The sequence below is a fragment of the Lutra lutra genome, chromosome 1 (genome assembly GCF_902655055.1).
Source record: "Lutra lutra chromosome 1, mLutLut1.2, whole genome shotgun sequence".
Lineage (NCBI taxonomy): Eukaryota > Metazoa > Chordata > Mammalia > Carnivora > Mustelidae > Lutra > Lutra lutra.
This window is the reverse complement of record NC_062278.1, coordinates 173,748,248-173,762,580: the sequence shown is the minus strand read 5'-3', so window position 1 is coordinate 173,762,580 and position 14,333 is coordinate 173,748,248. Positions and strand designations below refer to the sequence as shown.

Below are 14,333 nucleotides of genomic sequence, written 5' to 3'. Positions count from 1 at the left end.
TGGGTTAATGTTTGCCAGCACTTCTTTCTAAACATACATAGATTTCCCCCCAAAACAATCTCCTGCTTTTTATCTCCAACTTTTTGTAATTCACATGTCACTTTTGATGCCATAAGTATTTTTAAATGGTTTAATCTTGTTTATCATTGTCAATAAACCCACACTTTTCCATTTATATTAAAGTGAACATCCACTTTTTGCATTTATGTAGTTTTGTCGTTTTTCATGTTTTACTTGGCTTCTGACCACCTTTGCAACTTCTTCAATCTCAGCAGTGTCTTCCAGGTGGAATATTAGGTTAACAATACATTGTGTATTATCATTATTTTTCTGTGCTCTCAGATGGCTCTATACTCCTGTGTGTATATACACACGTACAAGCAACATCTAGGCAGCTTTTTTCTTATATATGAGTTGTATAATCTCTTGCAGTTTTTTATTTTTTATTTTTTTTAAGATTTTATTTATTTATTTGAGAGAGAGACAGTGAGAGAGAGCATGAGCTAGGAGAAGGTCAGAGAGAGAAGCAGACTCCCCGTGGAGCTGGGAGCCCGATGCGGGACTCGATCCCGGGACTCCAGGATCATGACCTGAGCCGAAGGCAGTCGTCCAACCAACTGAGCCACCCAGGCGTCCCTCTTGCAGTTTTTTAAATTGATTTTTCTTTTTAACAAGTGCTTGTGGAAATCTTACTCAGTATATTCTAATTGTTTACCAGTCTATCCTCCCTGTCATTTATTCAGACAGTTCCCTGCTGCTCTGCACTGAGGCTGTCTGCAGTAATGAACGTATGTTTTTGAGAGAGTATTTGATCATTTCCTTTGGACAGATTAGTAGAAATCATATCTCTAGGTCAAGGGTACAAATAATTGATTACATTTATTTTTATTAAAATTATGCATGCACATATTAAAAAATTAAAATATGACTGGAAATACTTTGATGCAAACAGCAGAGTCCTGTCCCTTCAGACTTCAGACCTTTGGTGGACTGGTCAGACATCAAGTTGCCATCTATTAGAGGGTCTCTCTATGTCAGTATATAAAATTCTTTTTCTAGGGTGGTCCAGATTTTTCCAGAAAAGTTATTTTCTACCTCTGGTGACACTCCCTTAGTTTCTAACATTCTGTCAGCAGAAGTGTAGATTTCATAGAGGATCTTACCATTTCAATACTTAGTGGTAAATTTAACTTACCTTCCTTCCCTTCACCTTCAACTCTCCATCTCTAACTCACAACCTTCTGGTATTTTGATGTTTACAATATCAGAACCTATTCCTTAAAATTTTATTACTAAATTACCATTCCATTTTCTGCCTGGAAGAAAAAGAAAGAAACCTAAGGTTTTGCTATTTTATATACAACCTTTCAACCGATTCTCCTTTATTTGGCCACGTACCTTTGTGGTACTTAGTATCTCCAAGTCTTGAGAAACAAAGAAACTGCTACTCCTGTGGTACAGCCCACCAAAGGAGCTTTAGTTGTAGCTTCTTCTGATCTATAATTACCTCTTATCTACTTCTTTCAAAAAAAAATTTTAATAACTTTACTATGAATGATTAGTTTCCTTTTGTTTTATTTGCCTTGTTGCCCTTTTTATTTGTGTACTATTTCTATTATGAATATGGGCTGTAAAATTTTCAAGTATAACATACATGTTTATTTTAATAATTTAAGACCCTTAATTTAGATTGGCATGTTGCTTTCCAGAAATTATACACACCACCAGCAATGAATGCAAGCACTCATTTCTCCAGCCCCATGCCCAAACTCACAAACCAAACCAAAACAAAACAAATCTTTTGGCCAACATGAGAACCAAATGTGATTATCTTTCCTTAATTTATATTTTCCTCCTTTCTAATCTGTATGAATATTTATCTCCAGCTTATTGGTTATTTATATTTCTCCTTTTATCTTTTGACTTTCAATGTTTCTTGTGTATTTTCCTCAAGCTGCATTGATTATTTTTCTTAGTGGTTTATAAGATCTCTTTATATAAGCAAGATATAAATCCTGAGGCATACTTTTTTTTTTTTTTGCCATTGATTACTTACTTTTTGAGAACTGGTAGCTTGCTTTTCTTCTGCTTCATTACTAATACATATATGTTCAGCAGCTGCTCCTTATTATTAATATAATGTGTCATGTTCTTTTTCACAGGCAGATCCTTGCAGCAGCCAAGAGAGCTGACCAAGTGGGCCATTTTCTTTGGGTAGGATCAGACAGCTGGGGATCCAAAATCAACCCACTGCACCAGCATGAAGATATTGCAGAAGGAGCCATTACCATTCAGCCCAAGCGAGCAACTGTAGAAGGTATGGGTTTTTTCAGTTGTAAAACATGCTAAGAGAGTGGTTTGTGCCAGGCTAAATCATGTGTCTCTTTGAGGGTTTGGTGTTTTTTACATAATTTATGCAGTATAATTTCAAACATGTAGCCATGAAATGCAAATTAAGCCATATATCTTGTCTGTTCTTTTGTTGATATTCCTCTTTTGAAGAGATCATGTATTTTTATAATAATTAGTGTATTTTTTTTCATTATGACACCAGAGCTTTCCGAGAGAAGAACATTACCATTAATAAGTAAAATAATAACACAATCCAAGTGTACTTAAGTGAACTGAATTTTCTGAGAGAATATTTTCCCTTTGCAATTTATCCATTCTATAGCAGGATAACTACAGGGATCCTTTCCCTCTTTACCTTGTGGGGTTTCTTGCAGTGCCTATGATGGCAAAACATACCACTTCTCTTGGGCACTAACACCACCTTGTCTTCATGGGTCTCTTCTTCTTGCTCTCTTTCTCTTTTTCTTTCTCTTTCTTTTTCTCTCACTTTCTCTTTCTCTTTCTCTTTCTCTTTCTCTTTCTTGTGCCTTCCTAAATCACTGCCCTCTTTCTTTTCCTTGCCTTCCTTGCTGCTTCATGATTCTTTAAGAGGAAGAAGGAGGAGAGGGCTTTTATTGGCATGCTTCTGATCTAACAAAAGTTGCTGATTATAATTTACGTTTTCCTTTAATTTGAAAAGAAAACTTTTTTCTAACAGAAGATATTGTAAAGAAAAGGAGCTCCTCTGCTGCTGCTCTTTGTGTTTTTTTTCTGATGGGCCAGGTCTCCAAAGATTCCCTAAAACATGCTGGCTTTGCACATTAAAAAAGCCTGTATCCTCTTACTCAAAAGGGGATCAAATATTTGCATTTCTTTCCATTCTGTCTCCACTCCAATATAATTAATTATTCTCCCCAGAAGACTGCATGGTCTGTGGAGACCTTTTTAAACAAGCCAGGTTGTGGTTCTGTCACTGTTGCCTTTCTGTGTTATCGGGGGTAGATAAAGATCCCATGAGTCACCCATGTGTTCCTTGGGAGTCTTAGAATTCATTTCATTCTGCAGAACGTGTCCTGAGAAGATTGCTTATCTTATAACACAGACCAATGCACTTGCAGATGGGTTGCAGAAATAAAAGACAACATTTTAACTATCTCCACTCCTTTTTACTCAAAATTTTGAGTATCCGCTGTGTGTCTTGCTCTGTTACAAAAGTTGAAAAAACAAGATAAGGACAAAACTCTTAACTTCAAAGCATACAGGGCTGAGAGAAGGTGTCAAAAATAGCTAATGACTAGGTCAAATGAGATACTGTGTAAGTGCAGTATGGAATAGATACCACAGGGCACAAAGGAAAGACTGTGGAAGTGTCTTTCCAGTGGTGAGGGTGTTAGTTGGAGGATATTCCTGCGAGAAGGTAAAATGATGACTTTGAAGTTCATCCAGCAAACAATGAGAAGAATGTCTTGTACTCCTAACCTACCGGGCAGGAACAGAAGAGTGAAGGACACACTGGGGTAACAGTAAATAATTCATTCTTCAAAATAGTCCTGCATTATGGTTCTGAAATTCTTATAGTTCTTTATGTGCTATGGTGAGTGCTATGAAGTGTGTAAACCTGGCAATTCACAGACCTGTACCCCTGGAAATAAAAAATACATTATATGTTTATAAAAAAATTAAAAAAAAAAGACAAAAACAAAAAAAAAAGTGTTCCCATTTACAATGCATTGGGAGAATTCTTTTCTCCCCCAGATTTCCAGTCACTACACCATTGGCCTGATTGGCTCCTTTCTATCCTTTAGGTCTCCGCTGAGATATTAATTTTCCTTGGAGGCTACAAGTGACTATTCTACCCCAGCTAAGTTTGAGTTAGAAGCCCTTTCTATTCCTTCTACAGCATCCTACATGACCCCTACCATTGTAGCACTTCTTTAGTTGTCTCTGTCTGGAAACATATCTCTTATGCAACCCCTCCATTGTACCCCTAGCACTTAGATCTTGGCCTACATATGGCAGATTTTTTTAAAAAATTTTATTTATTTACTTGAGGAGAGTGAGTGAGAGAGAGCATGAGAGGGGAGAGGGTCAGAGGGAGAAGCAGACTCCCCACTGAGCAGGGAACACGATGCGGGACTCGACCCTACGATTTCAGGATCATGACCTGAACTGAAGGCAGTTGCCTAACCAACTGAGCCACCCAGGCGCCCCCATATGGCAAATTTTTAAGTGGATGGATGTGGTTGGATGCTGGAATGGATGGAGGAATCACAGACTACCTCAGGTCCTCACATAAAATATAGTAGAAAAATGGGCCTGAGTTGGATTATGAAGGGTCTTGAAATTATACTAAGGAATGTGTTCTTTATTCTGAAAGTTTGGGCAGCATCTGAAAAGTGGATGTGATCAAAGAAAGTTCACTCAGGTGACTTTATGAAGAGGTGATGAGTAGGAGTTGGGTGAGAGCCAAAGCAAGCAAGAAAGGACTAAGATCCTTTCTTCCTTAGCTATATATGCTGCATAGACATGGATGCCCATACTCCATGGTTACCAACTCCAGTTTCATGATATTTATGGAAATTACTATGTATCTTGAAGTTTTTAATAAATTTTTGAAAAAAAAATTCCTGCTATGTATTTATGTATTTAGGGATGCACAGAGTTTTCTTTCTTTCTTTCTTTCTTTCTTTCTTTCTTTCTTTCTTTCTTTCTTGGATACACAGAGTTCTTAAGTCAGATACAAACAGCATCCTAAATCTGTAAAAGGAAATTTTACACACACACACACACACACACACACACACACATATATATATATATATATATATATATATATATATATATATCTATGGAGAGAGAGAGAGAGAGAATCCCAAACAACAAAATGAAAGAGAAATATTGTTAGCAATAGAAACATTGGGATGTGATGGAGCAGCAACTCTTTATACAAAACTCTCCATCCTTAACCAGATAGAAATGAAGACTTTTTGGTAGCTGGTGTGTGTGGCTTCTGTCTAACCAATATTGTCTATGCACATTATTACAAAGAACAGCATGGATTTGTTCACCCAGGAGATGAGACATCAAGACTGTGGCTGTGCATTTACAGTGACACACTCCTGAGGAAGTAAAAAAAGAAATATATTCACTTGCACTAAGGTTTCTGAACCAAGCTATGAAATATCACAAATGAAAGTAATAATCAAGCACATTCTGTATTAGCAAATAAGTTTTCCTCTCCTGTCTATTTTTTTTTCTTTCTGATGAATGTTCTATATTGATTTCTACTGCCGTGGCATATCCTCCAAATGTTTATAACACTGCTCTATCCCTGTATCTTTGTGTTTTATAATGCTATATGTACAGATGTAAACAGGAAGAGGCCAAGCAGTAATCAACATGATTCTTTTCTTTAGATTTATATTTTGACCATGTTCAGCAAAGTTCTGAATTTTTGGCTGGTCTCTTCTCTATCTCCATGAATAATTAACAATAAATTGCTTTAGGCCAAATTGCTAGCAAGCACACGGCCTCTGTGAAAGTAGTGCTCATCTTCTTTTATCTTTTATCTGTATTTATTCTTCATTTATAGAATAAAGGGCCTCTGTGTTTGCTAGCCAAGTGTGTTGTTTTTCCCCCTTTCAATTGGGTGATGATAGGAATTGTGCCCGGGAAAGGTCAGCTGTGGCCTCAATGGCTGCCCGGCAGTCAGAGGATATCTGGAGAATGTCTCCACAACTTGGCAGCTTTCCTCCAGCTCCTGAGCCAAAACACTTCTGTAATATTTAGTTTCTCTGAATTGTCTGATGAGCCAAGGGATCCCTGGCATGTTTCTCTCTTCTGTTGCCCCATTAACTAGGATTCTCTGTCATCCTCTCCAGCCCCCAACAAGTTTTCAGAGAAAAAAAAAATGCCTATGTTGCCTTCAACTCTTTGCTCTACAAAGTGCTCTGCTTCTCTGAGAATAGGTGTCCAAAGCATCCTCTAATTATAGTCAACAGGGATCATGGACCAGCATCTTTTCATCTCAGCCATCATCATTAACATTAGGGAGCTAGCGTAATGAAGGGTGGATTTTCAAAGCTAACTAAAATGGCTCTGACTATTGGTGATACTTTCAAATGGGGCTGCAGAACAGCTTGGTTCCTGAATTAAATCTGCAGTATATGTAGGAGAGACAAAAAGTGCTCTGGACCTGGCATAAAAAAATCTTGGTTATTTCATGCTTTTTTAATTCAAGATTGAAATGAAATCTTTATTTTTCCTAAAGCCAGAGATCAAAGCTATGAAGAGCTGAACTAAAATATTTCTGGCTCCAATTTAGATGTGTCCTACTTTAGCCTTCCTTGAGTACCTAGAATATTCCACACATATCACAAGATTTTGTTAGGGGAATGGGAGAAAACGACAAGAAAGAAAGCATTGCCTTAAATCACAGGGCTATTTCTGAGTAACATATCTGCTTTTTAGAGCTATCACCTGTGTAATAAGAAAGAAGTAAGAGGATTGCCTATTTGGTGTCATGGCAATTTCTTTATTGAATCTTTTACAAATAGTTTATAAACTCTAGCAGGGTATCAGGGACCAACCTAAATAGTGAGATATAGCAAGTGACAGTCTAGACCAGGTCCCTGCTCTCCTGGAGGTGCCTACTTAATTCAGAGGTGATAAGTGATGATGAAGAAAAATGTAAATAAGAAAATATCATATTAGATCAATTTCCGTATTTTTTCCATGAAAGACCAGCCTGTAAATTATGGAGATACAAAGGAAGAAGAGAGATCAGGACACAATGCAGGTCAAAACAAAGATTAGGAGGATGTTGGTGCAGGCCAGTGGCTTGAGCCTCTCTAGCCTACTCTAGCTTCCTGGTTCATATTCATATCAGATTCTTTCACTGGTAAAAACCCACCAAGGTTTCCCATTTCCCTATTTCTTATTGATCTGGAAAATAATTTTTTCTTCATGATAGATCAAATCATTAATCTTTTCAAAAGACTACCTAATTTTTCCAGCGTTACTCTACCCTGCAAAGACCAAGCTCATTGCTCTCCAAGTCCAAAATGTGTCACATATGCCCTTTACAGCAAGCACCAGACATAACCATGCTCACTATAACACTTAGATCCAAAATCTGAACATTGGAGGCAGTGCCTACAGCCCTTGGGTTCCCTGAGATTAGCCATCTTTGCTTCTACTTCCTTAGCATTTACTGGAGGATCTGAGACATAGTAAATTTTTAAAAAGCTAAATTTATCTTTTTGTCTCTTCTATCTCAAACTATCTGTAATACCTGAATATGCAAACAACTGCATTTCTATGGGAATTTAAAATTTTCTCAGGATGGGGAAAGATATGTCCAAAATGGTTTCTCTTTGACTTTGTGTTCTAAAACATTTAGTAGAAAGACCACGTCCAGGAATTCCAGGCTCTCATTTGTGATCGCTCCAGGAAATATTTTTTTTTTTTTTTAGTGTTTTAATTTAATACTTTTTTTTTTAATTTTATTTTTTATAAACATATATTTTTATCCCCAGGGATACAGGTCTGCGAATCGCCAGGTTTACACACTTCACAGCACTCACCATAGCACATACCCTCCCCAATATCCATAAGCCCACCCCCCCTCTCCCAACCCCCCTCGCCCCATCAACCCTCAGTTTGTTTTGTGAGATTAAGAGTCACTTATGGTTTGTCTCCCTCCCAATCCCATCTTGTTACATTTATTCTTCTCCTACCCCCTTAACCCCCCCATGTTGCATCTCCTCTCACTCATATCAGGGAGATCATATGATAGCTGTCTTTCTCCGATTGACTTATTTCGCTAAGCATGATACCCTCTAGTTCCATCCACGTCGTCGCAAATGGCAAGATTTCATTTCTTTTGATGGCTGCATAGTATTCCATTGTGAATATATACCACATCTTCTTTATCCATTCGTCTGTAGATGGACATCTAGGTTCTTTCCATAGTTTGGCTATTGTAGACATTGCTGCTATAAACATTCGGGTGCACGTGCCCCTTCGGATCACTACGTTTGTATCTTTAGGGTAAATACCCAGCAGTGCAATTGCTGGGTCATAGGGTAGTTCTATTTTCAACATTTTGAGGAACCTCCATGCTGTTTTCCAGAGTGGTTGCACCAGCTTGCATTCCCACCAACAGTGTAGGAAGGTTCCCCTTTCTCCGCCTCCTCGCCAGCATCTGTCATTTCCTGACTTGTTCATTTTAGCCATTCTGACTGGTGTGAGGTGATATCTCATGGTGGTTTTGATTTGTATTTCCCTGATGCCGAGTGATATGGAGCACTTTTTCATGTGTCTGTTGGCCATCTGGATGTCTTCTTTGCAGAAATGTCTGTTCATGTCCTCTGCCCATTTCTTGATTGGATTATTTGTTCTTTGGGTGTTGAGTTTGCTAAGTTCTTTATAGATTTTGGACACTAGCCCTTTATCTGATATGTCATTTGCAAATATCTTCTCCCATTCTGTCAGTTGTCTTTTGGTTTTGTTCACTGTTTCCTTTGCTGTGCAAAGCTTTTGATCTTGATAAAATCCCAATAGTTCATTTTTGCCCTTGCTTCCCTTGCCTTTGAAGATGTTCCTAGGAAGATGTTGCTGCGGCTGAGGTCGAAGAGGTTGCTGCCTGTGTTCTCCTCAAGGATTTTGATGGATTCCTTTCTCACATTGAGATCCTTCATCCATTTTGAGTCTATTTTCGTGTGTGGTGTAAGGAAATGGTCCAATTTCATTTTTCTGCATGTGGCTGTCCAATTGTCCCAACACCATTTATTGAAGAGGCTGTCTTTCTTCCATTGGACATTCTTTCCTGCTTTGTCGAAGATGAGTTGACCATAGAATTGAGGGTCCATTTCTGGGCTCTCTATTCTGTTCCGTTGATCTATGTGTCTGTTTTTGTGCCAGTACCATGCTGTCTTGATGATGACAGCTTTGTAATAGAGCTTGAAGTCCGGAATTGTGATGCCACCAACTTTGGCTTTCTTTTTCAATATTCCTTTGGCTAATCGAGGTCTTTTCTGGTTCCATATAAATTTTAGGATTATTTGTTCCATTTCTTTGAAAAAAATGGATGGTACTTTGATAGGAATTGCATTAAATGTGTAGATTGCTTTAGGTAGCATAGACATTTTCACAATATTTATTCTTCCAATCCAGGAGCATGGAACAATTTTCCATTTCTTTGTATCTTCCTCAATTTCTTTCATGAGTACTTTATAGTTTTCTGAGTATAGATTCTTTGCCTCTTTGGTTAGGTTTATTCCTAGGTATCTTATAGTTTTGGGTGCAATTGTAAATGGGATGGACTCCTTAATTTCTCTTTCTTCTGTCTTGTTGTTGGTGTAGAGGAATGCAACTGATTTCTGTGCATTGATTTTATATCCTGACACTTTACTGAATTCCTGTACAACTTCTAGCAGTTTTGGAGGGGAGTCTTTTGGGTGTCCCACATATAGTATCATATCATCTGCAAAGAGTGATAGTTTGACTTCTTCTTTGCTCATATGGATGCCTTTAATTTCCTTTTGTTGTCTGATTGCTGATGCTAGGACTTCTAGTACTATGTTGAATAGCAGTGGTGATAACGGACATCCCTGCCGTGTTCCTGACCTTAGCGGAAAAGCTTTCAGTTTTTCTCCATTGAGAATGATATTTGTGGTGGGTTTTTCATAGATGGCTTTGATAATATTGAGGTATGTGCCGTTTATCCCTGAACTTTGAAGAGTTTTGATCAGGAAGGGATGCTGTACTTTGTCAAGTGCTTTTTCAGCATCTATGGAGAATATCATATGGTTCTTGTTCTTTCTTTTATTAATGTGTTGTATCACATTGATTGATTTGCGGATGTTGAACCAACCTTGCAGCCCTGGAATAAATCCCACTTGGTCATGGTGAATAATCCTTTTAATGTACTGTTGAATCCTATTGGCTAGTATTTTGGCGAGAATTTTTGCATCTGTGTTCATCAAGGATATTGGTCTGTAGTTCTCTTTTTTGATGGGATCCTTGTCTGGTTTTGGGATTAAGGTGATGCTGGCCTCATAAAAAGAGTTTGGAAGTTTTCCTTCTATTGCTATTTTTTGGAACAGTTTCAGGAGAATAGGAATTAGTTCTTCTTTAAATGTTTGGTAGAATTCCCCCGGGAAGCCGTCTGGCCCTGGGCTTTTGTTTGTTTGGAGATTTTTGATGACTGTTTCAATCTCCTTACTGGTTATGGGTCTGTTCAGGCTTTCTATTTCTTCCTGGTTCAGTTGTGGTAGTTTATATGTCTCTAGGAATGCATCCATTTCTTCCAGATTGTCAAATTTGTTGGCGTAGAGTTGCTCATAGTATGTTCTTATCATTGTCTGTATTTCTTTGGTGTTCGTTGTGATCTCTCCTCTTTCATTCATGATTTTATTTATTTGGGTCCTTTCTCTTTTCTTTTTGATAAGTCTGGCCAGGGGTTTATCAATCTTATTAATTCTTTCAAAGAACCAGCTCCTAGTTTTGTTGATTTGTTCTATTGTTTTTTTTGGTTTCTATTTCATTGATTTCTGCTCTGATCTTTATGATTTCTCTTCTCCTGCTGGGTTTAGGGTTTCTTTCTTGTTCTTTCTCCAGCTCCTTTAGGTGTAGGGTTAGGTTGTGTACCTGAGACCTTTCTTGTTCTTGAGAAAGGCTTGTACCGCTATATATTTTCCTCTCAGGACTGCCTTTGTTGTGTCCCACAGATTCTGAACCGTTGTGTTTTCATTATCATTTGTTTCCATGAATTTTTTCAATTCTTCTTCAATTTCCTGGTTGACCTATTCATTCTTTAGAAGGATGCTGTTTAGTCTCCATGTATTTGGGTTCTTTCCAAATTTCCTCTTGTTATTGAGTTCTAGCTTCAGAGCATTGTGGTCTGAAAATATGCAGGGAATGATCCCAATCTTTTGATACCAGTTGAGACTTGATTTAGGACCAAGAATGTGATCTATTCTGGAGAATGTTCCATGTGCACTAGAGAAGAATGTGTATTCTGTTGCTTTGGGATGAAATGTTCTGAATATATCTGTGATGTCCATCTGGTCCAGTGTGTCATTTAAGGCCTTGATTTCCTTGTTGATCTTTTGCTTGGATGATCTGTCCATTTCAGTGAGGGGAGTGTTAAAATACCCTACTATTATTGTATTCTTGTCGATGTGTTTCCTTGATTTTGTTATTAATTGGTTTATATAGTTGGCTGCTCCCACGTTAGGGGCATAGATATTTAAAATTGTTAGATCTTCTTGTTGGACAGTTCCTTTGAGTATGATATAGTGTCCTTCCTCATCTCTTATTATCGTCTTTGGCGTAAAATCTAATTGATCTGATATAAGGATTGCCACTCCTGCTTTCTTCTGATGTCCATTAGCATGGTAAATTCTTTTCCACCCCCTCACTTTAAACCTGGAGGTGTCTTCGGGTTTAAGATGAGTTTCTTGTAGGCAACATATAGATGGGTTTTGTGTTTTTATCCATTCTGATACCCTGTGTCTTTTGATTGGGTCATTTAGCCCATTAACATTCAGGGTAAGTATTGAGAGATATGAATTTAGTGCCATTGTATTGCCTGTAAGGTGACTGTTTTTGTATATTGTCTCTGTTTCTTTCTGCTCTACTACTTTTAGGGTCTCTCTTTGCTTAGAGGACCCCTTTCAATATTTCCTGTAGAGCTGGTTTGGTATTTGCAAATTCCTTCAGTTTTGTTTGTCCTGGAAGCTTTTAATCTCTCCTTCTATTTTCAATGATAGCCTAGCTGGATATAGTATTCTTGGCTGCATGTTTTTCTCATTTAGTACTCTGAATATATCATGCCAGCTCTTTCTGGCCTGCCAGGTCTCTGTGGATAAGTCTGCTGCCAATCTAATATTTTTACCATTGTACGTTACAGACTTCTTTTCCCGGGCTGCTGTCAGGATCTTTTCTTTGTCACTAAGACTTGTAAATTTTACTATTAGGTGACGGGGTGTGGACCTATTCTTATTGATTTTGAGGGGGGTTCTCTGAACCTCCTGGATTTTGATGCTTGTTCCCTTTGCCATATTGGGGAAATTCTCTCCAATAATTCTCTCCAATACACCTTCTGCTCCCCTCTCTGTTTCCTCTTCTTCTGGAATCCCAATTATTCTAATGTTGTTTCGTCTTATGGTGTCACTTATCTCTCGAATTCTCCCCTCGTGGTCCAGTAGCTGTTTGTCCCTCTTTTGCTCAGCTTCTTTTTTCTCGGTCATTTGGTCTTCTATATTGCTAATTCTTTCTTCTGCCTCATTTATCCTAGCAGTGAGAGCCTCCATTTTTGATTGCACCTCATTAATAGCTTTTTTGATTTCAACTTGGCTAGATTTTAGTTCTTTTATTTCTCCAGAAAGGGCTTTTATATCTCCTGAGAGGGTTGCTTTAATATCTTCCATACCTTTTTCAAGCCCGGCTAGAACCTTGAGAATCATCATTCTGAAGTCTGGATCTGACATATTACCAATGTCTGTATTGATTAGGTCCCTAGCCTTTGGTACTGCTTCTTGTTCTTTTTTTTGTTGTGAATTTTTCCGCCTTGTCATTTTGTCTAGATAAGAGTATATGAAGGAGCAAGTAAAATACTAAAAGGGTGGCAACAACCCCAGGAAAATATGCTTTAGCCAAATCAGAAGAGATCCCAAATCGTGAGTGGGGAGAAAGGGGATAAAAAGGGGTTCAGAAAGAAAAAAAAAAGAAACTATTAAAAAAAGAAAGCCGATAAAAAATATAAAAAGGAAAAAATATATATATATATTAGATAAACTATTTAAAAAACGTTAAAAAAGAAAATGGTAAAAGTTAAAAAAAATTTAGCAGAAGAAGAGAAAAAAAATTGAAAAAGAAAAAAAATTAAATTAACTGCAAGGCTAAAGAATCATGGGGAGAAACCATGAGTTCCATGCTTTGCTTTCTTCTCCTCTGGAATTCCGCCGCTCTCCTTGGTATTGGAACTGCACTCCTTGGTAGGTGAACTTGGTTCCGGCTGGGTTTCTTGTTGATCTTCTGGGGGAGGGGCCTGTTGTAGTGATTCTCAAGCATCTTTGCCCCAGGTGGAGTTGCACCGCCCTTACCCGGGGCCGGGCTGAGTAATCCGCTCGGGTTTGCTGGGTTTTCTTTCGGGAGCTTTTGTTCCCTGAGTGCTTTCCGTAGAGTTCTGGAAGATGGGAATGAAGGTGGCAGTCTCCCAGTCTCCGGCCCGGAGGAGCCGAGAGCCCAGGGCCCCACTCCTCAGTGTGGCCTGAGAGAACAGCGCCCAATTACTCCCGTCACCCTGGCCTCCGGCCGCGCTCTGAGCTGACTGAGCCTGCGACCGGTTCAAGGTAACCCCGAGTTTAGAGCTCACTCCTCGGCTCTGTCTCTGTAGCCGGCTTCCCTGTTCTAATCCTGGTAAGCTCTGCGACACTCAGACACCCCCGATCCTTCTGCGACCCTGCTGGACCTGAGGCCGCGCTGACCCCGCCTGGGCTTCACCCTGGTTAAGCCTCTGGAGCGATGTCCCTCAGCGGAACAGACTTTTAAAAGTCCTGATTTTGTGCTCCGTTGCTCCGCCACTCGCCGGGAGCCGGCCCCTCCCCCCGCGGTCTATCTTCCAGTCGCTTTGGATTCACTTCTCCGCCAGTCCTACCTTTCAGTTAGTGGTTGATTTTCTGTTTCTAGAATTGCTGTTCTTCTTCTCTTCAATCTCCCGTTGGATTTGTAGGTGTTTGCAATCTTTAGATAAGCTATTTAGTTGATCTCCCGCTACCTGAAGTAGTCTCAGCCTGCTACTTCTCCACCATCTTGACTCCTCCACTCCAGGAATTTTAAAGTGGGTCTGCACACTTTTCCTTTTGCTTGCCTTTGGAGCACCTCTTGCCTTCTTGGTCTTCTTGCCTTTGTTTTCCAAGGCTGAATAGACTTTCTGGGTAGGATAGCATGGCTCAGTTAGGTGACTTGTTAGGGTGTTCTAAATACAGAAGGGA

The 14,333-nt window shown here is 38.9% G+C and overlaps 1 protein-coding gene across 2 annotated transcripts in view; it reads left to right on the top strand.

The window, feature by feature from the left end:
- The window catches only part of GRM7 (glutamate metabotropic receptor 7), a 945,741-nt gene that overhangs the window by 478,004 nt on the left and 453,404 nt on the right, over positions 1–14,333 (top strand). For both annotated transcript variants that reach the window (XM_047746126.1, XM_047746115.1), the window contains exon 4: positions 2,163–2,317. In XM_047746126.1, the coding sequence (XP_047602082.1) occupies positions 2,163–2,317 (155 nt within the window). The remainder of the gene's footprint in view (positions 1–2,162; positions 2,318–14,333) is intronic.